The following is a 24,366-nucleotide window of genomic DNA, read 5'->3' as shown; positions in this document are numbered from 1 at the left end:
CTCTTGGTCTGGAGCGTGGATGGGCATTGGGGCTTTTAAACATTCTTGTTACTCAAAATGCGCAGCTGAAGTTGGATCCGTCTTAGAAACTGCACAGCTGGGAGCGTCACAGCTTTCTCGCTGGGCAGTGACCACCTCCCAGCGTCTCCAGGAACACTGGCTTCCCTCCCGCTTCTGTACGAGGGACCAATGGACACACTGGAACCATCCGTTTGGATTCCAGGAGAACTTCAAGTGACCCCCAAAGTCTGGGGACTAGTGACCGACCTTCTGGTTGGCCTGGGACTGAGGGGTTTCCCAGGAGGTGTGACTTAGAGTTATTAAAACTGAGACAGTCTTGGCGAGCCATCCTGGTTTGCCCAATTCCGAGGAGTTCCCTTAACAAGAGACTTGCAGTGCTAAAATCCAGAAACATCCTAGGCAAACTGGGAGGCGTTGGTCACCCACTGGTGAGACAAGGCTGGCTGCCCTGTAGTACAAGATCACGACTAAGGCTGATGTTTTGAGCAGGGGTGATTCCCTACCATGTGGGCTGAATGACAATGCCATGGAGACAAATGATAACGTGATGCCAGTGTTCTTCCAAGTTCCTGATTCTGGTCTCACCTATTCCTAAAAGCTCTGGGCTTCCCAATTGGTGCTAGTGGTAAAGAACCCACCTACCAGTGCAGGAGACATAAGAAATGCAGGTTTAATCCCTGGATGGGGAAGACCCTGTGGGAGGGCACAACAACCCTCTCTAGTAATCTTGCCTGGAGAATCCAATGGACAGAGGAGTCTGGTGGACTACAGTCCATGGGCGCTCAGAGTCAGACCTGACTGAAGCGACTTAGCACACGTGCCCATTCCTAAAAGCTCCAGGACCTCGAGAAAAGGCAGTGAAGTGGGTGGAGATGGAGACCAGCGACAGCCCCCTTTCCGAGGATGGTTCAAAATGTGCCGAGACAGGCCAGACAGGGGAACTGGCAGCCTCCACCACCGGGCTGTTTTTGTCGCCACCCCTCCCCACCCCCCACAGGCCAGCCGGGACCCCGCTGCAGCCGCTGCCAGAAGAACCTGTCTTTGCACACGTCCGTGAGGATTCTTTACCTCTTCCTGGCCCTGCTCCTGGTGGCTGTGGCCGTGCTGGCCTCTCTGGGTGAGTGCAGGCTGCCAGCAGCATTGGCTAGTCCAGGGCTTTCTATCCCGGGCTGTGGGGGAATTTCTCATCAGGGGTCTGCTGGGCACCAGAACCCCAAAGACAAGCACAGATCTCTGCAGCTCAGGACCCACAATAGCATCTTCCTGGCTAGGGGCTCTGAATGCCTGCTTCAAGCTGTGAAGACTGGCTCCTAATTTCTGGTCAATAATGAGCTATGTGGCCTTGGTCCCTCTCAGGACCTCTGTTTTCCTACTGGTAGATGACAAGATGGGCTTCCCAAGTGGCTCATTTGTTGAAGCATTCTCCTGCTAATGCAGGAGACGCAGGAGATGTAGTTTCGATCCCTTGGTCAGGAAGATCCCCTGGAGAAGGGAATGGCAACCCACTCCAGTGTTCTTGCCTGGGAAATCCCAGGGACAGAGGAGCCTGATGAACTTCAGTCCATGAAGTCACAGAGTCAGATACAGCTGAGCATCTGAGCATGCACATGCCCAAAGGACAGGATAGGACTCCGTTTCCGCAGTTCTCAGTTTCAGCTCCATGTTAGAATCGTCTGGGAGCTGTAAAAACTATGATGCCCGGGCCCCACCCTGGATGATGGAATTAATTCAGTATTTAAGCTCTTCAGATGATTCTGGTGTACTTCTAGGCTTAAGGTCACCAGATCAGATGACTTCTAAGCCCTTTCCGTGGTCCTTATGTTTCTCAAAGTGAGGTTGGATGCCTATCTGCATCAAGGTCACCCCCAGGATCTGTTAAAACGCAAATTCCTAGTCTCACCCAGACCTAGTAAATCAGAGTCCTGCCGGTGGGGCCCAGGGATCTGAACCTTGGTGGTTCTCATACACTCAACAGTTTTTATGACAGTCTGCATCCTGCCAGATTCAAGTAACCTCTGCCTTCTGTAGGCTTCCCTGGTAGCTCAGTGATAAAGAACCCACGCGCCAGTGCAGGAGTTGACAGCTTGATCCCTGGGTCAGGAAGATCCCCTGGAGGAGGAGGAAATGGCAACCTACTTCAGTATTCTTGCCTGGGAAATCCCACAGACAGAGACGCCTGGCAGACTGCAGTCTGTGAGGTCGCAAAGAGTCAGACACAACTTAGCAACTAAACACCACCACCAACAACTGCCTTCTGGATGCTAACCATTTATGTTTAAAAGTAAAAACAAATTTGAAAGCTTCTTACTGCAATCCCATTCCATTCCTAGCTTCATTCTTTAAAACTCTTCTGTACAAAGGCAAGCCAGTAGGTTTGCTTGCTCCAGTGGACTAGACACTAGAGACAACTGGGCTGGGCCTCGGGTGAGGCAAGGGAGACACGGAGGACGGTCCCTGTGGGTGCCGACCCTGCACTTGTATGACCCCTAGGATGGGGTGCTTCGTCCTGACCCCTCTTAGAGATATACAGTAAGTGGCTTTCCCCACTTGAAGGCGAGAGGCCCGCACGTTAATGATTTGAACAAACAAATCCGTGTTGGAATCATCTTCCAATAATCCTGAAGGTGTTAATGAAATTCAGCACAAACCAGCACCTCCTATGTGTCACATGTTGAGAACACTGAGATGAGTCCATTGTATTTCATCCTTAAAAGGAGTGGTTCTCAATCTTGTCTGCAGGTTAGAATTCTTTTGAGAGCATTTTAAAATGTATGTGCTGGAGCCCTTCTTGCCACGTGAATGAAATCATAGTCTCTGGGTAAGACCCAGGCTTTAATCATAGAGGAAAGCCCCCAGGCGATCCCAATGAAGTTGGAAGGTTGGGGAACCACTAATTAATCATAAAATATTATAATAACTATTATAATAGTTATATAGTAATAATAGTTATTAAAATAATTATAATAGTTATTAATTTATTAAAGTGCACTCTCCCTGTTTTCATTAAATTATTATAACTGCATAATAAGATTAATATATTATATTATTTATTTATTAATTATAACTTTAATTGTTAACTATTAACTTAATAATTATTAAGTTAAATATTATTATTAGCTTGTTATATTATTAATTATAGCATTAATATTAACTTTTCAATTGTATAATAAGATATTATTGATAAATAATAAATAACATATTAACATGTTCACAGGATTTATCTAGTGGTCCACTAGCTAAGACTCTGCAATCCAATGCAGGGGGCCCGGGTTCAATCCCTGGCCAGGGAACTAGATCCCACATCATTTCAGCTAAGAGAGAGCCACAGCTAAAGATCTTGCATGCTGCAACGAAGACTCAGCACAGCCAACTAAAGAAATAAATATTTTAAAAATAAAAATTTTTTTAAAGAAAAGAACTTCCCAAGCCCCTCACCCCCACTCAGCTCCACCTCTGTCTCTGCTAAATCACATCACAGAGTCTGGCCATCCAGAAAGTGGCTGAAATCCCTGGTCAGAGGAGGGTGAGGAACTGTAGCCCTGCCATTTAGAGCCAGCAACCTGGCCACTGGACCCTTAGCAGTTGCTGGTTGGCCCTCAGAGAGCCTCAGCTCGCAGCACCCATGGGGCCATTAAGACAACTCCAGTAGCACACGGAGAAGAGCCTACATAGGCACGAGAGCCATTCAGAAGGATGGGCAGTCACTGAGTGCCCACTGGATGCCCCCTGGATGCCAGGCGCTCTCCCATACATGATGGTCATGAGTCCTCTGAACAAGGCTCTGAAACGGGAGGCTGGCTCCACTCCACATACGAGAGGGCAGAATGGGAGGTGAAATGATCTCCTCCAAGATCCAGGGTGAATAGGCTGAGGATTATAAGAACTGGGGGTGAGCAGTGTCTCTGAGAAATCAAAGGAGAACTTTAGATTTTCCTTTTTATTTTCACCTCCAGCCTGAGTGTCCCCACTCCTTAGGATGGTGCTAGCCTTGTTCATGGGGTTTATAATCTAGAGTACAGTTCGCAACCTTTTTTTTTGTCAAGGGCTAGGAAGTAAATTCAGACCATGTATTGACTTGGTCGAAACCAAACTCTGCCATTGCAGTGTTCCCAACAGAAGGGAATTTTTATATAATCGCTGAATTGTTTATATAGAGTATGAAACAGACATTAAAGTAATGATTTTAAAGTGACTTAAGGCTCAATAAGAAAATGTCCGTGACAGGATACCAATAAAGCAAAATAAAATAGATGAGATGTGCAGAACATCCCAATTCTGTACTGCTACCTTCTAAAAAATCCATGTATCTGTGTAGCTATAGGGGCTTGCCTGGTGGCTCAGTGGTAGAAGACCAGCCTGCCAATACAGGAGACACTTGCTCGATCCCTAGGTCAGGAAGATTCCCTAGGGAAGGAAACAGCACCCCACTCCCATTCTTGCCTGGGAAATCCCATGGACAGAGGAGCCTGGCATGCTGCAGTCCATGGGGTCGCAAAGAGTCGGAAACAGCTTAGCAACTAAACAACAACAGTGTAGCTACAAAATGGCTGAGATAAATAAGGTTTGAGATACACAAAAATGTTGATGGCAGCTGTATCTCGGTGATAGGATTAGGAATAATTTTTATTTTCTTTTTATGTTTCTTTCTTATTTGTCTCTATTCTAGCCTATGGTCAGGTTATAGTTCTAAAGTCTGAGTGGATGGAAATTATACATGTATATGCATTCCTGTACTCTTGCCTGGAGAATCCCATGGAGGGAGGAGCCTGGTAGGCTACAGTCCACGGGGTTGCATAGAGTCGGACATGACGGAGCTACTCACTTCACTTCATGCATGATTTATGTATTATATATTCTAGTGCATACATACATGCCCCCATATGTATATATACATTTAAGGGAGATATGTAAAGAGATTATCTATGCCTATGAGTGAGTGAGTGAAGTGAGTGAAGTCGCTCAGTCGTGTCTGACTCTTTGCGACCCCCGTGGACTGTAGCCCACCAGGCTCCTCCATCCATGAAATTTTCTAGGCAAGAGTACTCGAGTGGATTGCCATTTCCTTCTCCAGGGGATTTCCCCGATTTGGGGATCGAACCCGGGTCTCCCGCATTGCAGGCAGACGCTTTACCATCTGAGTCATCAGGGAATCCCTTATCTATGCCTATAGATATACACTAAGTCTCCTACATACAAATGAGTTCCATTTCAAGAGCATGTTTGTAAGTCTGGTTTGTTCGTAAGTCCAACAAAGTTGGCCTAAGTACCCAACTAACACAATCGGCTATATAGTATAGTATTGTCATAGGTTTATAATACTTTTCACACAAAGAATACATAAAAAACAACCAAACACAAAAAATAAATACAACATTTTTAACCTTACACTACAGTAACTTGGAAAGTACAGTAGTCCAGTGCAAAAGCTGGCGTACAGGGGCTGGCATCGAGTGAACAGGCAAGAAGAGTTACTAACTGGAGGAGGGAGAGGAGGTGGGAGACGGTAGAGCTGGAGGGTCATTAGCAACAGGAGGCAGAAGGCAGGCTGCGATTTCACTCACGCCTGACACTGACGGCACAGGCTCTCTTGCTCCTTGCGGGATTCAATTCTATCTACCCTCTTGCTTCCAGACATCCTGGGTTTGAAATAAAGATATTATACTACCCTGCTGTATTCAGCGCTCTACAGTAAGCTACACAAAAGTGCACCCACTTGTAGAGGATGCACGTGTGTGACAGTGTACGCCAGACACGTGAACTAGCTTACGTGATTGGGCGTGCAAATGCACGTTCGCATCTTTGACAGTTTGAAACCTGAAGGTTCACATGTAGGGGACTTCTGGATATAGATATATAGATACACAGATACGTTTTTGAGAGAAGTGTGATAGACTCTGGCCATTGAAACATCTTCCCTTACAGCCATTGGGAAGCCCCTTAGAAGAAGAGTGGGTGGTTTTGGCTAACGAGGGGCTGATAAAAACGCCTTCTCAACAAATGACTGCTGTTTCTCTGAGCTAAGCCCCTTTCTGCATCCCTGTTTCCCCTGAAGTCTTCAGGAAAGTGGACTCTCTCTCAGAAGACCTCTCCCTGGCCCAGGCCATGTATGACAAGAAACTCGTGTCTATGCAGAAAAATCTCCAAGGGCTGGGTAAGTGTCCAGGGTTCAGGTGTGCTAATGACCAGGAAGGAAGGCCAACATTACTTGGAGTGGGACCAGGAATCTCCCCAGGCCATGGTGCCCTGGAACAGGGAAGACTTCACCAAGCTTCTAGGCTCAAGGGAAGGACAGTCATGGCTCCCTACCTCCCTGTCCAAATGGAGAACCCACCCAACAAGGGCTGCTGCCTTGGGATATGCCCAGGAATGGGGCTGAGAGTTCTGTATGTGGCACAGATCTGCCCAGAGCCTCCAGGTAGAGCTGAAAGCTGAAGACAGGCCACTTGCCCTCATGTATCTGAAGTTATTGGGTTGGCCAAAAAGGTCATTGACACGAACAAACTTTTTGGCCAGTGCAGTATTTTTTTAAGGCTTTTCTAACACTCTTGACAAGTCGGCCCTTTCCTCATCACTGCCTTAAAGTTTGCATGGTTTACAATCTCTTTATCTCTTGCTTTCACAAGACAATCTTGTTCTGAGAATGAGACAGAAAGAGCCATAATATAAGGGTTTAGAGGGAGGCTGCTAGGTGAAAAGAGAAAGTTTTATTCTGCCACTAATTAGCTGAGTCATATTTGGCAAGTCACTTCACTGAGCTTCATTTCTCAGAAGTCTTAGGGGAAAAACGTTCCTGCACCCTTTTCTCCACAAGTTTATGAGAGGTTCAAATAAAAACAAATATTTATTAAAAACAATTTTTTCAGAACCAAATATTAAAATATGGGGAGAAATTTAAAAAATAAAATGGGAGGTTCTTGGCAACCTTAGAAAAGTTACAAAGATATATTTTCTCAAGACTTTGGTGAGGAGATGTCCTAAAGCCTACATTTCCCGCAAGAATAAAGACTTGGGGTAGAAATAAGATGGCACAGAGGATAGCGAGGTTTTTCCAAAAAGGATTTCATAGCAGGTCTTAGGGAAGGAAGAAGGATAGGACAGCCAGATGCCAATTCATGATGCTGTGAAATATTAAATTGAAAGAAGCAACTTTGCCCTGTGAGCCTTCAGCAACTCAAAATGTTGCCCCTTTCTCCTGAAGATCTGAAAGCCCGGAACAACTGCTCTTTCTGCCACGAGGCTGGGCTGCTGGGGCAAGAGATCAGAAAACTGCAAGCGGAGCTGGAGGGAATTCAGAAGATGCTTCTAGCTCAGGAGGTCCAGCTACACCAGACCTCCCAGACCCACGACCTGCTCTCCACCACCAGCGGTCAAATCTCTCAGGAAATGGGCAGTTGCTCCTTCTCCGTCCACCAGATCAACCAATCTCTGGGGCTCTTCTTGGCCCAGGTGAGAGGCTGGCAGGCCACCACTGCTGGCCTGGACCTGTCTCTGAAGGATCTCACCCAGGAGTGCTACGATGTCAAGGCGGCAGTACACCAGATCAACTTCACGGTGGGGCAGACCTCCGAGTGGATCCATGGGATCCGGCGGAAGACGGACGAGGAGACCCTGACCCTCCAGAAGATGGTCACCGACTGGCAGAACTATACGCGGCTCTTCGGCAGCCTGCGCACCACCTCGGCCAAGACCGGAGAAGCGGTGAGGAGCCTCCAGGCCACCCTGGGGGCCTCGTCCCAGCGCATCAGCCAAAATTCCGAGAGCCTGCATGACCTGGTGCTGCAGGCCATGGGCTTGCAGCTGCAGCTGGACAACATCTCGTCCTTCCTGGATGACCACGAGGAGAACATGCACGACCTGCAGTACCACACGCGCTATGCCCAGAACCGCACGGTGGAGAGGTTCGAGACGCTGGAGGGACGCATGGCCTCCCACGAGATCGAGATTGGCACCATCTTCACCAACATCAACGCCACCGACAGCCACGTGTACAGCATGCTCAAGTACCTGGATGACGTCCGGCTCTCCTGCACCCTGGGCTTCCACACCCAGGCCGAGGAGCTCTACTACCTGAACAAGACCGTCTCTCTCATGCTAGCCGCCACCGACCTGCTCCGGGAGCGCTTCGGCCTGCTCAGCGCCCGCCTAGACCTCAACGTCCGCAACCTGTCCATGATCGTGGAGGAAATGAGGGCCGTGGACACACGACACGGGGAGATCCTCCGGAACGTCACCATCCTACGAGGTGAGAGGCGGGTGGGAGGGGGAGCCTGCCAGGGAGCTCCCAGAGGGGAACGCAGAAGGACCTAGTTTAGGGCGCGGTATCCTGGTGGGCTGATACAGCCCTGCAGCAAATGCCTGGGGCGACTAGCAGCTTTCACATCCTTGTCAACCTCTTTTGGAAAAGTGTATGGCAGTGATGAAGAATCCTCCTGCCAACGCAGGAGACGTGGGTTACATCCCTGGTCCGGGGAGATCCCCTGGAGAAGGAAATGGCAACCTGCTCCAGTGTTCTTGCCTGGAAAATCCCTTGGACAGAGGAACCTGGCGGGTTATCGTCTGTGGGGCCCCAAAGAGTCAGACACAATTGAGTGATTGAGGACGCACACAAGTCTCCTCACTTGCCTGACATACAAATTTGGATTTTTATACGTGGATCTATGTACGAATCTACAGAGAGATAAGGGCAGAGCTATCTTTTGGAAACTCTGTCTTCTCTTGTTTTTTCCCTTCCCTCCCCCTCACTGGTGCTCTCCACCATCTGCCCCTCAGAGGCCCGCCACTCTGATGCCCTCTGCTCCTCCCATCTCACCCTTGCATTTAGGGAGTGTTCTCCAGAGAAATATGAAAGAGAGAGAGAGATTAAAAGGAATTGGCTCGTGAGATTGTGGAGACTGGCAAACCCAAAATCTGCGCAGCTGATGTCCTGGTTCAAATGCAAAGGCTGAAAGCTGCTATAGAACCAGGGAGAGATAGTGTCCATTGAAGGCTTATCGGGCAGGAAATGCTCTGTTACTCAGGGGAGGGTCAGCCCTTGGTTCTATACAGGCTTCAACTGATTCAGTGAGGCCCACCCACATTGGGGAGGACAATCCGCTTTACTTGGTACTGATTTAAATGTTAATTTTGTCCACAAACACCCTGTGCACACACCCAGAATAATGTTTGGCTAAATACCTGGGTATCCCACGGCCCAGGTAGCTTGACCCTAAAATGAACCATCACAAGTGCGTCCCTCATCACCTTGGCACCCACGCCTATTTCTTTGCTGTTGTTGTTCAGTCAGTAAGTCATGTCTGACTCTTTGTGACCCCGTGGATTGTAGCCCGCCAGGCTCCTCTGTCCATTGGATTCTCCAGGCAAGAATACTGTAGTGGGTTGCCATTTCCTTCTCAAGGGGATCTCCCCAGATCAGGGATTGAACCCACGTCTCCTTCATTGGCAGGGTGGATTCTTCACCGCTGAGCCACCTGGGAAGCCCAGTCACATTTGGCAGGTGGGCAGGGATCATTCAGGGAGCTCCAGGAGACAGGAGGGAAGTACCCACTATCCCAGACAGCATTGTTGTCTCCATGGAGCTCAGACTGGAGTCAAGCTCTCTGATTCTCTGGTTCTCTTTAACCATTTAGTTTCAAATCTGTGTTGCCTTCAATTTTATGTCAGTAAGCATTTTTGCCAATATTTTCTTTACTCTAGATTGGTGGTGTTGCAGGGGGCGAGGTAAGATCTTGTGTGCCTGGTGTCATATTTTTTGCAACAAAGCCAGGTACTGAGTATTTCCTTAGTAACTGAGACAGTCTCACAGTGTTTCATTTAAAATATGTATCTGCATGACCTCTAGGATGCAGTGTTCCAGTGAAGGTGTTAGCAGATAGTTCTCATGATTCATCCTCTAGTACTCTTGTTTTCTTAGGTTGCGTTCAATCTAAGAACAACTGAAACATAAAGCTTTCCTCATGACAACGCCTATTCGTTTGGCCTCACAATTTTTTTTTTTTTTTACTTTTATTTTAAATTGGAGTATAGTTGACAATGTTGTGTTACTTTCAGGTGTACAGCAAAGTTGATTCAGTCATACACATACTTGTATATATTCCTTTTTAAGTTATTTTCCAGTTAAGGTTATTACAGGATGTTGAGCAGTGTTCCCTGTTATACAGTAGGTCTTTGTCGGTTATTCATTTTAAATATAGCAGTGTGTACATGTCCATCCCAAACTCCTTAACTAGCCCTCCCCTCCACCCTTCCCCACTTGCCTCACAACCTTTGTGGACAAGACATGTGTCGCAGGGGGCGTGTCTTTATTTTACAGAAAGGTGACCTGAGACGAGGAAAAGTTAAGGGATAGTTCAAGGTCACACTGTGATTAAGATCCTGACCCACCATGGCTCTGAGGCGCAAATGTCTAGTGATCAGCCAGGAGACACTGAGAGTGTGAGCTTGCAGATACCAAAAAATGCATTTCCACTGAGGTCCTGCTTAGGTGTCATGTGTGGGACAGACTGGAAAAGAAGGAAATGGTATTGAAAATATCAGAAGTGAACCGTTTGAGACCCTCATCCAAGTATAACCCAACAATAGTCATGAAAATTTATATTTGCTCCTGTCCTAATGATAGCAGAGTTCTCATCAAAGAACTTCATCTTAACTGGAGACCGAGGTGGGACATCATTTTGAGCCGCATTTGACTCTCAGTTCAACCTCGGTATATTTATTTAAATGCTATCTTTTGGCTAACATTCTTCTTGGTTGTTAAATCACCACATATAAAGTCTCTCACATCTGAAAGAAGATTTCAGGGACAAAATGTCCATCACTTCCTACAGGAAGTATCATTTATTCACTCATTCATCTACAGACAGGTGCTGCCAGGCTCTCACGCTGGGGCTGGCAATGAGGTCTCCCTCTGTTTGGAGCCAAGCTGCTATCTAGAATAAAGGAAGAGGGACAGCCATGGCCAAGTGCTGACTGAAGGGCTGGGACTCACAAACTGTCCAGGAAAAAAGCCTGAATTCTAATTTGCTCTGGGTCTTTAGGCAGAATCCCTTAATCTTTCCGGGCCTCTGGTTTTTGGAGGCCGGGGAGGTGGGGGGGAGGCCTCCCCTGGGAGGGGCGGGGTGGGGGGTTGTTTTCTTTTGTTTCATATGTAAATCAGTGGATAAGACCAGTTGTTCTCTGAGATCTCTTCCAGCTTTGTGATGAATTCAGAGTCTCCATTTGCCAACCAGAAAGCCTTTGGTACCTGCATATGTTTTGTGCCTCTCATAGAATGTTTCCTCTTAATCTGTATTTCCTCCCTTTCCTCCTCCAGGGGATCTTCCCAAACCAGGGATCAAACCCTTGTCTCTTGCATTGGCAGGCAGATTCTTTACCACTGAGCCCCCTGGGTAGGGAGGAAAATGCCTGCCTGGAGGATTAGCAGGTTTACTTGTTATCGAGCAACAAGGGCAGTCAGCGAAAAGGAGAATGATGCCATCTTCTGCTGGTGCCTGCAAGGGAGCTTACCATAACGCCTGGCCTATTTCTGGTACGTTCTTTCTTCCCGGGCACCATCCTTGAGGAGTGTTTATAGGGCTTACCACCTATGGTTTAGCCACCTATGGCTGAAGGGATGAAGCCTAAGTCTCTGCTCAGTGTTTCCATCCCTTGGCCCTTACCACAAATGCCCACACAGTTTCCTTTCCTCCTGAATCCCAGCCCTGGGCCTTGGCAGCCCTGAGCCCCAGCCCCAGTGAAACTGCTGGAAACCCTTTTCAGCCTCTCTGCCCAAACCACTTACTAGTCAACAAATGGCTTGAGAGGAAAAGAGGCAAAGAAAGTCAGGCTTCCTTCAACAAGTTCCCCTTTCCTGGGGATTCTGGCGTTTGATCTCTCTCCAAAACTTTCAGAAGGATGTCTTGGCATCGTGCCTAATGGTTCTAATTGTTCTCAGTGGGAGGTTTAGTCAATACAAATTAATCCGTCATAAGCCGAGGTGGAAACCCACTGGCATTTTTTCAGTGCTCCTCAGGTAACAAGAACCAGGATTGAATGTCCCTGACCCAGGCTGATATTGAACAAAGGGAAGCCTGCAGACAGAATTCAGTCCAATGAGGACCAAATGATGTCCCCAGTCACCCAGTTTGTTAATATGGGAGCTGTGCTTTCCATGGCACCAGGCCAATCTCCCGAGAGGCCCCCCTTCTGTTTCTGTCTCCTTCCACCTGTTTTGGACTGGGGGATGGGCTGTGCCCCCCTCCCCGCCCATGTACCCTCCTACCCGTGGGTGGGCAGTGCTTGTATGCTGATGACTTGGTGCATCTGCTCAGCCCCCCAGCCCCTCCCCACTCCCAGTGCGGACCCCGAGCAGACCACCTACTTGTCCCAGACATGCAGTCAGTGCGGCTCTGCCCTAATGTGCCGGGATGGCCTAATTACAGCCCAGGGCTTCCTGAGTAATTACGGGCCTCTCCTCGGGTCTCCAGGATGCTCGGTTCCTCTCCCATCTCTGCATCTCGGCCACTGCTGCTCTCATTTTCTCTTTTGTCCTAAATGTGCCCCCGCTGCTCAGAGCAGCTCTTAGCCACTCCCCACCCTTCATCCCTGAGACACCCAGATCTTATTACAGGCTGGGTGAGGGGCCCCTGTTGCAGAGAGCCGATGGTCAGCCCGTTTCTGCATCCCTCCCCGCCATGCTAACTGCTGAACTCTGCTTGTTGATTTCCTCCCCGCCAGCTCTCCCTCTCTGACCGCATGACTCATGGCTGGCCCTGGAGGGACAGGCGGAGGCTTGGCTCACCCGAGGGAGACAATCCTTAAGGTGACCCTTTCCTGGCTCAGTGGGCCCCCTCCTCCGGGCAGCGACAGAGTGGGAAGTCCTGGCTATGGGAGGGGGTCTGGGGAACAGGCCCCAAGCCTCTTGGGCCTGGGTTTGCATCCTGTCTCCACCCTCCCTGGTTGGTGATGGTTTGCAAGTTGTCACTCTCTGCACCTCAGTTTCTCATCTGTAAAATGGGGTGATGAGCTTAATGTATGATGCCAGGGACATAGGAGGGACTCGGATTCCCTTGCCCTTTCCTTCCCCGATAAAATGGATCTCAGAGAAGTTAGGATGAGTCGGGGCCAAAGTGGGCACACGGACACCAGACACGATGGGGAGAGACCAATGCCTGTAACACAGGCCCTGCCCCCCGTGGAGCCTCCCCGACGGGTGTCCTCATCAGGCCACCACATAGGAGCCCTCCATGGGGTCTCAGAGACGGGTCAGCAGCGGCAGGCATGGAGAGACTGTGGAGAGGGAGGTGACCCTTTCCTGGCAGGCCTCCTTCCACGAGCACTGGGGGCTGCAGTCCTGGGGCACTGGGGAGGGGACAAAGACTCAGGCTTCTGCTCCAACCTTCACCCTAGGCATGGGGCCCCCAGCCTTTCCCACCAGGGGAAAGCCACCCAGGAGCTTCCCCAGAAAGAGGCGCCTGAGGAGGCTGGAGGGGAGGAGCAAACAGAAGCTTTTGTTCTCCGCTCTTTCTCCCCTGCTTGGCACAGAACCCTGAGAAATCCTTCCGCTGGCTGCTGTGCCCTCAGGGGCCAGGGAGCAGAGGGCGTGCACTAGAAATGGTGGTGCAGGAGGGTGGGGGTGTCCCAGGGAGGGGCAGGGGGCTCCTGGTGGATCTGTGAGCATCCTTGTCCAGATAAGACTTCACAGGCATTTCCTGAGTCCAAGCTGGGGTTGGGAACCATCCACCCAGGGAACAAGAGTGGAAGTCAGAGGAGAGATCCTACGATGAGAGAGAGAGGGACCAGGGAGCTGGGGCAAGCCCTGGGCAGCGTATTCCTAGAGCAGGAGGGACAGAAGCGGAAGCAGGGCTGCTGGTGGAGCCGCCGTGCCCTGGGGGACTGTCAGATGCGATCTCAGGGAGATAGATGATGTGAGCACGGATGGGCAGCGCCTTGCCCAGAGTCGCTTCACGCCCTCAGACTCCCTTCCATGTGAACAACCAGCAGGAGCCTCTTCACCTCCAAATGGCTGTGCTATCCCAGCCCCCACCCCCGCCCCGGCTGCCTCAGGTGCCCAGGGCAGAGCTGGGAGTGAGGACAGGCTGGTTCCCAGCCATTCCTGCCAGACTGGGGGCGGAGGTCCCTGCCAGCCGTCTCCCTGTGCCCTTGTTGTGCCCTGTTGTTCTGGCCACTGTGCTGCAGACATTCGTTGCAGACAGAAGGTCAGGTCAAGCTGTTCCCTGGTCACTGCCACCACCGCCAGCCCGTCCCACGCCCACTCCAGCCAGCCGATGACGGCATGCCAGCCGGTACTGCTGGCGGGCCACGTGAGCTGAGCCCACACAGGCCACAGCCCCGCTCTGTGTGGGAGGTGGGCATGGGCAGGAGGTGGCCTGGAACAGGTTTTTATTGGCCCCAGTGGGGCTGCGTATGTCTGGGCTCCGGTTTCCAGTTTACATCGTAATTGGAGGATGGTGTTCAATGACTCTCTGCTCCACTTAGAAACCCTCCAAGAGGGAGATGAGCAGGGGTGGAAGTGTGGGGGGAGGCCAGGACAGAAGAGACAGTGTCTGCATTAGCAGGGAGAGGGCCCCAGGGCTGCAGAACTGGGTCGAGCCCCCTGGAAGGGTTCCCAGCTCCTGCAGAGAGGATCCCTTCTCTTCAAGGGGCCCACCCAGCTTCTGGTTTCTGCTTGGGGACCCCTGGGCTACCATGTCACTTCTCTAGTTGCCTCCTCTGTGAAATGTAGGAGTTGGACTAGCCCCCACCGAGCTAAAAAACTCCAGGATTCCTTGCAAAGGCAATGGTGTAACAGCTGAGTTCTTGAGGAGAGCGGAACATGGGCATGAGAATTCACCTCCCAGCCCTGGGGTCATTGTCCCCACCCCCCATCCCATGAGCTTGTGCCCAGACCACTGAAGAAAGCCAGGGCTTTGCTGTGCCTTAACCCCAAGGGAGCTAAAGCCATTCTCTGCAATTCATGTCCTCACCAGGCCAGAGGGTGCGCTCTCCTCTAGCTCTGGGGCATCCTACCTGCTTATGCCAGATTGACGGCCACACTCTGACCTGTGTCCTGAGGGTGGGTACAGCTCTGAGAGGTGGTGACTCTGATCTGTGCAGCAGGCAGATAGGCGGTTAAGGTCATCTGACCCCTGCTTTGGGCACTAGGCTGGGCTGTTTAAGGAAGGGCATGTAGGTGGAGAAATTGGGAGACTGGGATTGACACATATATAGTATTGATACTGTGCATAAAACAGATAACTAATGAGAATCTACTATATAGAACAGGGAACTCTACTCAATACACTGTGGTGGGTGACCTGAATGGGAAGGAAGTCCAACAAAGAAGGGAGATGTGTATATGTTCCCTGGTGGCTCAGACGGTAAAGAATCTGCCTGCAATTCAGGAGACCTGGGTTTGGTCTCTGGGTCAGGAAGATCCCCTGGAGGTGGAAATGGCAACCTACTCCAGTATTCTTGCCTGGAGAATCCCTTGGACAGAGGAGCCTGGCGAGCTACAGTCCATAGGGTCGCAAAGAGTCAGACACGACCAAAGCGACTTAGCACTAGCACTATAGCCGATTCACTTTGCTATACAGCAGAAACTAACACAGCTTTGTAAAGCAACTATACTCCAAAAAAAATGAATTAAAAGAGAAGGAATTCATCCTGGCATCTCCCCCAGGCCCTACGCTGGGTGGGAGCTAGGGGTCCAGAATGTTTGGTGCGTCCCCATTTTCAAGCATATACTGAGCATTCCCTGCTGTGTACCTAAGCTCCATGCCCAGGGCGGGTGATGGGAGGCATGGTCCTCACTATCTTCTTGGGGCCCCACAGTTCAGTGGGGTCCACTAGAGAGAAACCAAGGATTTGCTTTCACTAAACTGTGACTTCTCTTCCTACATGTCAAATAAAAGATTCAGAAAGTAGCAGCTCCAAGAGCTCAGAGGAGAGGCTGGAGTGGTCAGGGAGGGCTTCCTGGAGGAGCTGCCCTTTCTCTGGTTTGTTGTTATTCCCACTCACACCAGAAGGCATCTACTTCTCACACCTCACTTCACACATCACTTTCTTGGCTTTCTCCTCCATGTCACCTGACTCCACTCCTGATCCCAGGTGCCTAAAGGTCACAGGTGAAGCCTGGGGTTGGGGCAGGAGGTAAGGACCGCAGCAGTTGAAGTCCATAATGAGTATTAGCATCCAGGCTGGTCTCCAGAGCAAAATAGATGATCCTGGATGGCCATGGCCTTTGCCCGGAGCCATCCAGCTCTCTCAGCCTCCCACCTGAGTGCCCACATGGAACTCGAGCCCAGTCCTGAAGTTAGAACTATGAGTGCCTGCCTGGTGCAGGCCTTGTGCCAAACACCTATGCATGTGAGCTCGGGATGGGCTCCCAGCCTCACTTAAGATTCTCAGCCCCCCTTGTCAGCTGGCCAGGCTGACTTAGAGGGTCATGTCAGCAGCCTGAACCCCCAGAGCCAGTAGTCGGCAGACCTGGGACTTCAGACCCTTGCGTGTCAGAGCGCCTGGCGCCCACTTCATGGGACAGCTTCAGGAGACCTGTCCTTGTAGACTGACTTCTGCCCTCTTCTCTCTGACCCTAGGTGCCCCCGGCCCTCCAGGACCCAGAGGACTCAAGGGAGATGTGGGCGTGAAAGGGCCTGCTGGCGGCAAAGGACCAAAAGGAGACCCCGGCAGCTTGGGGCCCCCAGGACCCCAGGGTCCCCAGGGGCAGCCCGGGGAGCCTGGGCCTGTGGGAGAAAGGGGCCCAGTTGGCCCCAGGGGTTTCCCAGGCCTCAAAGGGTCAAAGGGCAGCTTCGGAACTGTGGGCGCAAGAGGACAGCCGGGCCCCAAGGGGGATGTGGGGCCCCCAGGGCCAGAGGGCCCCCCGGGGGCTCCAGGGCCAGAGGGGCCTCAGGGAGAACCAGGGATCGCTGGGAAAACAGGGTCCCCAGGCCAGCGGGGGCCCATGGGGCCGAAGGGTGAGCCAGGGATCCAGGGTCCCCCTGGCTTCCCTGGGCCCCCGGGCCCACCAGGAAGCCAGAGCAGCTACTGAGGAGAAGTCCAGTCCCGGAAACTGCCACACAAAAGGCGGGGAGTGGGCTTTGGCACAGGGAGGCCCCTATAAAGCCACACCTACAGACGTGTGGTCCTTTGACCCCAAAGGGGGTTCCCCCAGGCCTGTCCCTGCACCTCTGGGCTCCCCAGTAGTGACTTAGCATAGAAAGCAGCCCCTTACACAAACACACACACACACACACACACACACACACGGGCATGTCCCTGCTGGCCAGGGCGGCTGACTGGGTTTCCCTGGCTGGGCAGGAGGAGAGGTTAAGAGAAGTGCCCTCTCCTGTGATGAGCCTGCCAGGGAGGTGGCTACCTCGGGGGGACAGTCTGGACTCTGGCTCTGAATGGGTGGCCAACTCCAGTCTTTCTAGCATCTTCACCCCATCCTAGCTGGCCAGCAGTTCCCTGAGGCTCCCAGGGGTTGAAAAGACCCAGGAGAACATTTGAGGAGGGATGAAGGGTGCAGGGAGGTGGGGAATTATGGTTCAAACTCTAGGGACAGGGTGGGCTTGGCAACCACAAGACCCTCTCCCATAACCTTGGGAACAGGGTCCCGGGCCCACCCCTGCCCTGCGCATGACAGAGCATCTCCACCTGGACCCTGAGGACTACATCCCCGGGAGTTCAGCCTTTTTTTTCCCCGCACCAGAAAACTTCCTGGCTTCATCCTTGTGTCTGCCTTCAGGAGCATCCCAGGAAGAAACCAAACAGGAATTCCATCTGCACCAGGGCTCTCTCCTAGCCCTGGAACTTTCTGTCAAAGGAGGAGGCCCCACTGCAATCCTGGGGTGACCTTTTTGTGGTGACAGGGGGAGGGCTGCCCCCCTAACTGGCTCTCCTCCTGCCCCCCTGACCTCACCCCACAGTGACCCAGACTGGCCCAAGGCCTCTCTGCAGGGACAGCAACCCCAGACGAGGAAATGGGTCACATCCCTCTGACGTCACCCCTCACCCCACTTCCTGCATAGCCAGCAGCAAGGAGCACTGGGCCTTCCCCAGAATGGTGAGCTCCCAGTGAAGCTTCATCCCTTTGTATCCTAACAGATAATGACCCCTCCTCCAGGCTGGGTGCTTGCAGCTGTCCCCTCCCCGACCTCATCCAGAGACCAGCCTCTCCCCCATCCAGAAGCCTTATCGATGACCACCCCCCCCACCTTCTTGTAACAGGTGTGCAACTGGCTTGCACTCCCGCCACCCCAACTGTGTGTAGTTCTCCTGTCTACATATGATATCATGCCACCTAGTATCACCCACTCAGTAAAGACCTGTTTCCAGGAGGGAGGTGTCTTCTGGTCCTTTCTGCCTGATGGAGGCCATGATGCCTTCAGAGTCTCCACCTCACCTGGCCTTTGAAGGGGAACCAGGGGTTGAAATGTCCCTTAGATATTCAGTCCCACTGTGGAGTCCAGGTCTGAACCCTTAGCCCTCACTCCGGAAACACTGAGCTCCGCTGGGCCTTCCCAGTGGTCCTCAAGGGGCCAAGATGGCCGAGGGATTACCCAGAGCAAGCAGGAGCCTAGTGGAAGCCATGTGAATTTACTCATCTCGCAGCAGAGTCCTGGAGCGCTTGTGCTAAAACAAGACTGGAAAAGAAGACCCCACACCCAACAGTTAGCTGCTTCTTCCTCCTCTTGTCCCTAAGATGAGGAGATGAAGCAGAAAAGGAGGAGGAAAGCAGACCAGACCTGCCGCAGAGGGCCTGGCCCTCCAGCATCCACAGGAGACAAAGGATACCTGGGTCCTTGTGAGTCAGCCGGCCTGATCCAGGAAGTGAGATCCGGGACAAGTTCCAATGAGCCAGGGGCTGGAATGAGAGACGAGCCAGCAGGGATCAAACACTGAGGTGCTCTCAGAACATAAACAGAAATACAGAAGAAAAACCCCTGGGTCCTGGACAGTTGCCACCGACACGTCCCTGGCTGTGCAGTTTGCGGGGGATCAGCTTGGTTCACCAGCACAGGGTGGAGGCAGGCACCTGGAGCCCATCCCTGGGGCCACCCCCATGGACTCAGTTCATGCCGCCACCCCCGGTCGCAGAAGTCCTCTCGAGCTCTAGCAAGGAAGTAGGGAGGGGACACTCATGACAATGGACATGAATTTGAGCAAACTGCGGGAGGCAGTGGAAGGCAGAGGAGCCTGGCTCTGTCAGACACGACTTAGAGACCAAACAACAGCAATTTATGCCCAGGAGGATGCAGCAGGTAAAATCAAGCCTATGGAAACTTGATGCAGAGCTCGGTCTTGGGGTGACTAGATGTGGAGAACTGCCAGCGTCTCCAGCCCCCATCTTCACTTCCAGAGAACACACCAGTCTCCTCTCTCTTCTCTCAGTGGCCCCCTCCCTTTGCTCTTCGCTGTCCCCTTCCTGCTGATCCGCATTTTCTGTTTGCATGAGGCCCAGTGCATCAGTGTCACTGCTCACCACCAAAGGGCCCAGGCCTACAATTTCTAGTTCCCAGCCTTAGGAGGGCAAAATCTGATCACTTACCCCATGGGTTCAGGGGTCTTACCACAGAGGGAGAGGGTTCAGTCTGTAAAAAAATTAGAGGTACAAGAACAAGAGTTACCATGAACAAAACTAGCCACAAAATCTGTGTTTGGCAACAGAGGAATAACCTGAACAGTAACAATAATAGCAAACGCTGATGGAAGAGTTACCATGCAGCAGAATACCATTCTAAGCACTTTACGTATTAATTCACTTAACCCTCACTACAATGTGTAATGTAGCTATATATCTGTAGTCTCTATGTATACTGTGCGTAAAATCATTATGAGCAATGTTAGAAAATCCAGCATTTTGATGGAGTATGCGCATGCATTCAGTCACTCAGTCATGTCCAATTCTTTGCAACCCTATGGACTGCAGCCGGCCAGGCTCTTCTGTCTGTGGGATTTTCCAGGCAAGAATACTGGAGTGGGTTGCCATTTCCTCCTCCAGGGGATCTTCCTAACCCAGGGATCAAACTTGCATCTCTTGTATCTCCTTCATTGGCAGGCAGATTCTTTACCACTGCAGCACCTGGGAAGCCCCTCTATGTTTACTGTATCTATATTATTATTATTCCCATTTTACAGATGGGGAAACTGAGGCTTGGAGAGATTAATTAGCTTCCTAAACTCACATAGTTAATGAGTTTTTAGATGTATCTCTATTGAAACTCAGTCTTGGGTAATTTAACTTCTCTTCTGTTTCCTCCCCTGTAAAGTAGGGGTTAAAATTGTACCTACCCCAAAAGGCTGCTGAGGGGATTAAATAAAATGATGCTCTTGGCCAGTTTCCCAGCAAATTAGTCAGCCCAGGCCACCATAACAAAATATCACAGATTGGGTGGCTCAAACAACAGAAATTTATTTTCTTGGAGTTCTAGAGGCTGGAAGTCTAGGATCAAGGTGCCCACTTTTCCTGGCTTCTTGCTGTGCCTTCATGTGGTGGTGGGGAGAGAGATGCATGGGGGAAGGGGAGAGAGATACACACACTCAGAGGGATAGAAAGGCAGAGGGAGAGCTGTCTTTCTCGTCTTGGAAGGCTGCAGTCCTATCGGATTAGGGCCTCACTCTTATGACCTCATTTAACCTTCACTGGGCTTCCCAGGGGGCTTCCCTGGTGGCTCAGATGGTAAAGAATCTGCTGCAATGTGGGAGACCCCAGATCGATCCCTGGGTCAGGAAGATGTCCTGAAGAAGGAAATGGCTACCCACTCCAGTATTCTTGCCTGGAGAATCCCATTGACAGAGGAGCCTGGTGGGCTGCAGTTCATGGGGTCACAAGGAGTCGGACATAACTGAGCACACATGCACACGTGCTAACCTTCATTACATCCTAAGACCCTCGCCCTAGGTACAGTCACACTGAGGGTCAGGGTCTCAATAAATGGATTTTTCAGGGACACAATTCAGTGCCAGGGGCCCAGCGACGGTTACCATCCCATAAACATCAGGCAAACTCATGCTGGTGTTTATCCTACAGACCCAGGCTTTCTGAAGGACAGCATTACTCACCACTTCCCTCTGCAGATGAGCAGCCAGAACATGAGCTTCCACACACACCCACCCACCTTCCCTGCATGATTAGAGCCAGGAAGGAGCTGGTGACTCACTTGGCTCAAAGGCTTTGCTATTCAAGTGAGAAACCAAAGGCTGAAAAGGGCCTGAGGGGCTTGTTGCCCGACAGGGATCAGAACTCCAGCGTCTGGGTTTCTGGGCAATGCAATTTCTCATGTCTCAGGTTTTTCAGCAACTTGGCTGTTGGTTAGATCCATCAGGCAGCAAATGATGTACATTCCCCAGAAAGTGGCCCCCCTACACATACACACACACACACACACAATCCCTCTCTCTGTCTCATTTCATCAAACAGCCCCCCCACGACCCACCCCACTAACATGGCCCTTCAGGGCATCTCATTTCAGTTCTGTTCAGTTCAGTTCAGTCACTCAGTCTTGTCCGACTCTTTGCGACCCCATGGACTGCAGCATGCCAGGCTTCCCTGTCCATCACCAACTCCTGGAACTTGCTTAAATTCATGTCCATTGAGTCGGTGATGCCATCAACCATCTTATCCCTTCTCCTGCCTTCAATTTTTCCCAGCATCAGGGTCTTTTCCAATGACTCAGTTCTTCACATCAGGTGGCCAAAGTAGTGGGGTTTAAGCTTCAACATCAGTCCTTCCAATGAATATTCAGGGCTGATTTCCTTTAGGATGGACTGGTTGGATCTCCTTGCAGTCCAAGAGACTCTCAAGGGTCTTCTCCAACACCACAGTTCAAAAGTATCAATTCTTCAGTGCTCAACTTTCTTTATAGTACAACTCTCACACCCATACATGTCTACTGGAAAAACCATAGCTTTGATTAGATGGACCTTTGTTGGCAAAGAAATGTCTCTGCGTTTTAATATGCTGTCTAGGTTGATCATAGCTTTTCTTTCAAGGAGCAAGTGTCTTTTAATTTCACAGCTGCAGTCACCATCTGCAGTGATTTTGGAGCCCTAAAAAATAAAGTCTGTCACTGTTTCCATTGTTTCCCCATCTATTTGCCATGAAGTGATTGGACCAGATGACATGATCTTAGTTTTCTGAATGCTAAATTTTAAGCCAACTTTTTCACTCTCCTCAGGGCATCTGGACCATTGTAAATATTGCCAAAAATCCTAAGAGCTGACCACAGGGGCTGGTGGGGCCGGCAGTCAGAATCATAAAGGTTTGCTACAACCTGTGTGTAAACTTTGGGAAATGGATCTACCTGAATCCAGCGGGGTGATGAGGGGGCGGTGCTTCATGATAGAGTCCCTCAGTGAACGTGGAATGGGAGTGGGTTGTGTTTGTTCTCTGCTGGGTCCTCCGTGTGTCAGGGGACTGTCAGCCCGGCACTGCTTTCTCTGACTTCCAGTTTCTTGATCCAGAAACAAAGAGGGCATCCTGGGCTCAACTCCATCTGGGAGTTGGCCCAATTCCTGTCCTACAACTCTGACCAAGGGCTCTTCCTCCTGCCCTGCATGGCTGCTCTCCTGGGATGAGCCAAGGCCAAGGCCAAGGCAGGAAAATCTGAATCCAGACTTGGAGATGATGGCAGTGGGGTGCAGTCAGTGGGCTAGAATCATGGCCTTTGCCATTGAGTTGTTTTCATTGCCACCAGATGTACAAAACCTTGAGGAGCTCTGGGCCTTTTTCTAAGCAGAACAAGAGCCTTCCTGGAGGCCACAGGCCTGGGACACATACTTGAGCACCTCTAAAAATCCCAGACTGGCCCACCTTTATCCCTGGGAGGTGCCCCTCCAGCTGGGGCAGCAGAGGGGTCTGGGCAGAACCTTGGGGCCTTCCTCCTGCTCCTTCTCCTCTGCCAGGGCTGAGCTGGCAACATCTCCCATGCCAGCCCTGGACACACCTGTCAAAACAGAACCATAGGAGAGGAGAGCGGAGAGTGGAGAGCTGACAAACACGCTCTGACCATACCGTGCTTTTCAGCAGGGTGGGCCCAGCTGGCAAGGAGCTGCCTGGACACATAGGTGGGCGGTGCACTGAGCAGACTCCCTGGGCATTTATTTTCTTTGCCTGTACCTGTTCCGTCCTTTTATTTTCTCTTGAACGCTTCAAAGGGAAAGGCTCTGTGTCTGATGGCATGGGAGAGACACAAAGGCTGGTGCAGTGCACTCAGTGGGGACAACCAGTGAAAATGCAGACTGCCGGTCTGCACCCCAGACCCACTGCTTCAAGACCACAGAGATGGGGTGGGATAGGAGGAATGGCGGGGGGAAGTCTCTAGGGCATTCCAATGCCCCCATATAAAATTGAGAGCCAGGAATGTAAGAAATAAAGAAAGGGGAAAAATGTTTTTATTTATGCATTTGTTGCTGTTCAGCCAGCAAGTCATGTCCGATTCTTTGCAACCCCATGGACGGCAGCACGCCAGGCTTCCCTGTCCTTTGCCCTAGGTCAACTCTATTGTTTCTGAAGTTGTTCCTTGCAACAAGGCAGAGCTCCCTCAAATGAAAGGAAGAAAGAATCTGCACATGATCATTGTATCCAGATATATAACCTGACAGTTGCTTCTTTTTCTACCATCTCCCAGAATTTTCTCAAACTTGTCCATCAAGTCGGTGATGCTCTCCAACCATCTCATCCTCTGTCGCTCCCTTCTCCTCCTGCCCTCAATTTTTCCCAGCATCAGGGTCTTTTGCAATGAGTTGACTACAGTACCTCATTTAATCCTCAGGAACTAAATGTATTTACATTTAATAGGTCAGAAAACCAGCCTCAAAAAAGTAAGTTGCTTAATGCCACAGAGATGTAATATGAATCCTAACCCAGGATTAATGGAAGCCAGCTATGCCGAGCTGATATCAACCAAGGTTCTTGGCTTTCCCCAAGCAATAGAAATAGACAAAAAGCCAGACAAGAAATTCAGGCAAGACTTTTTTATGGTCCCTGCTGCAACAGCAGGGAACAAGAACAAACAACAGTTTCCCTTGCTGACTCCCCAAGGAGGAGGGTGAACTGGTTCCTCATATGGAGCAAGGATAGAGATGTGTTCAGGGGTCAGGCTAGAGGGTGGCTTAGTTGGTTTGTCCAGCCCTCAGGTGGTGTTGCATGCCGGGGATATTTGCAATGACTAGCTTTTGCTCCCAAAACCTTGTTTTTGCTCCTGGCTTTTCAGAAGTGGCGTGCATGAATGCTAAATTGCTTCAGTCATGTTTGACTCTTTATGACCCTGTGGACTGTAGCCCAACAGGGTCCTCTGTCCATGAAATTCTCCAGGGAAGAATACTGGAGTGGGTAGCCATTTCCTTCTCCAGGGGATCTTCCCGACC

At 50.8% G+C, this 24,366-nt stretch overlaps 1 protein-coding gene across 2 annotated transcripts in view; it reads left to right on the top strand.

The window, feature by feature from the left end:
- The window catches only part of SCARA3 (scavenger receptor class A member 3), a 38,667-nt gene extending 16,595 nt beyond the window's left edge, over nucleotides 1-22,072 (top strand). For both annotated transcript variants that reach the window (XM_070794425.1, XM_070794424.1), the window contains 4 exons: nucleotides 1,019-1,138; nucleotides 6,074-6,172; nucleotides 7,220-8,263; nucleotides 16,593-22,072. In XM_070794425.1, the coding sequence (XP_070650526.1) occupies nucleotides 1,019-1,138; nucleotides 6,074-6,172; nucleotides 7,220-8,263; nucleotides 16,593-17,044 (1,715 nt within the window). In that variant the 3' untranslated portion in view covers nucleotides 17,045-22,072. The remainder of the gene's footprint in view (nucleotides 1-1,018; nucleotides 1,139-6,073; nucleotides 6,173-7,219; nucleotides 8,264-16,592) is intronic.
- Nucleotides 22,073-24,366: the final 2,294 nt, after the last annotated feature.

The sequence above is a fragment of the Bos indicus genome, chromosome 8, assembly GCF_029378745.1.
Source record: "Bos indicus isolate NIAB-ARS_2022 breed Sahiwal x Tharparkar chromosome 8, NIAB-ARS_B.indTharparkar_mat_pri_1.0, whole genome shotgun sequence".
NCBI classification, from domain to species: Eukaryota; Metazoa; Chordata; class Mammalia; order Artiodactyla; family Bovidae; genus Bos; species Bos indicus.
Note: the sequence above shows the minus strand (reverse complement) of the source record. Positions and strands in the feature narration are given on the sequence as shown.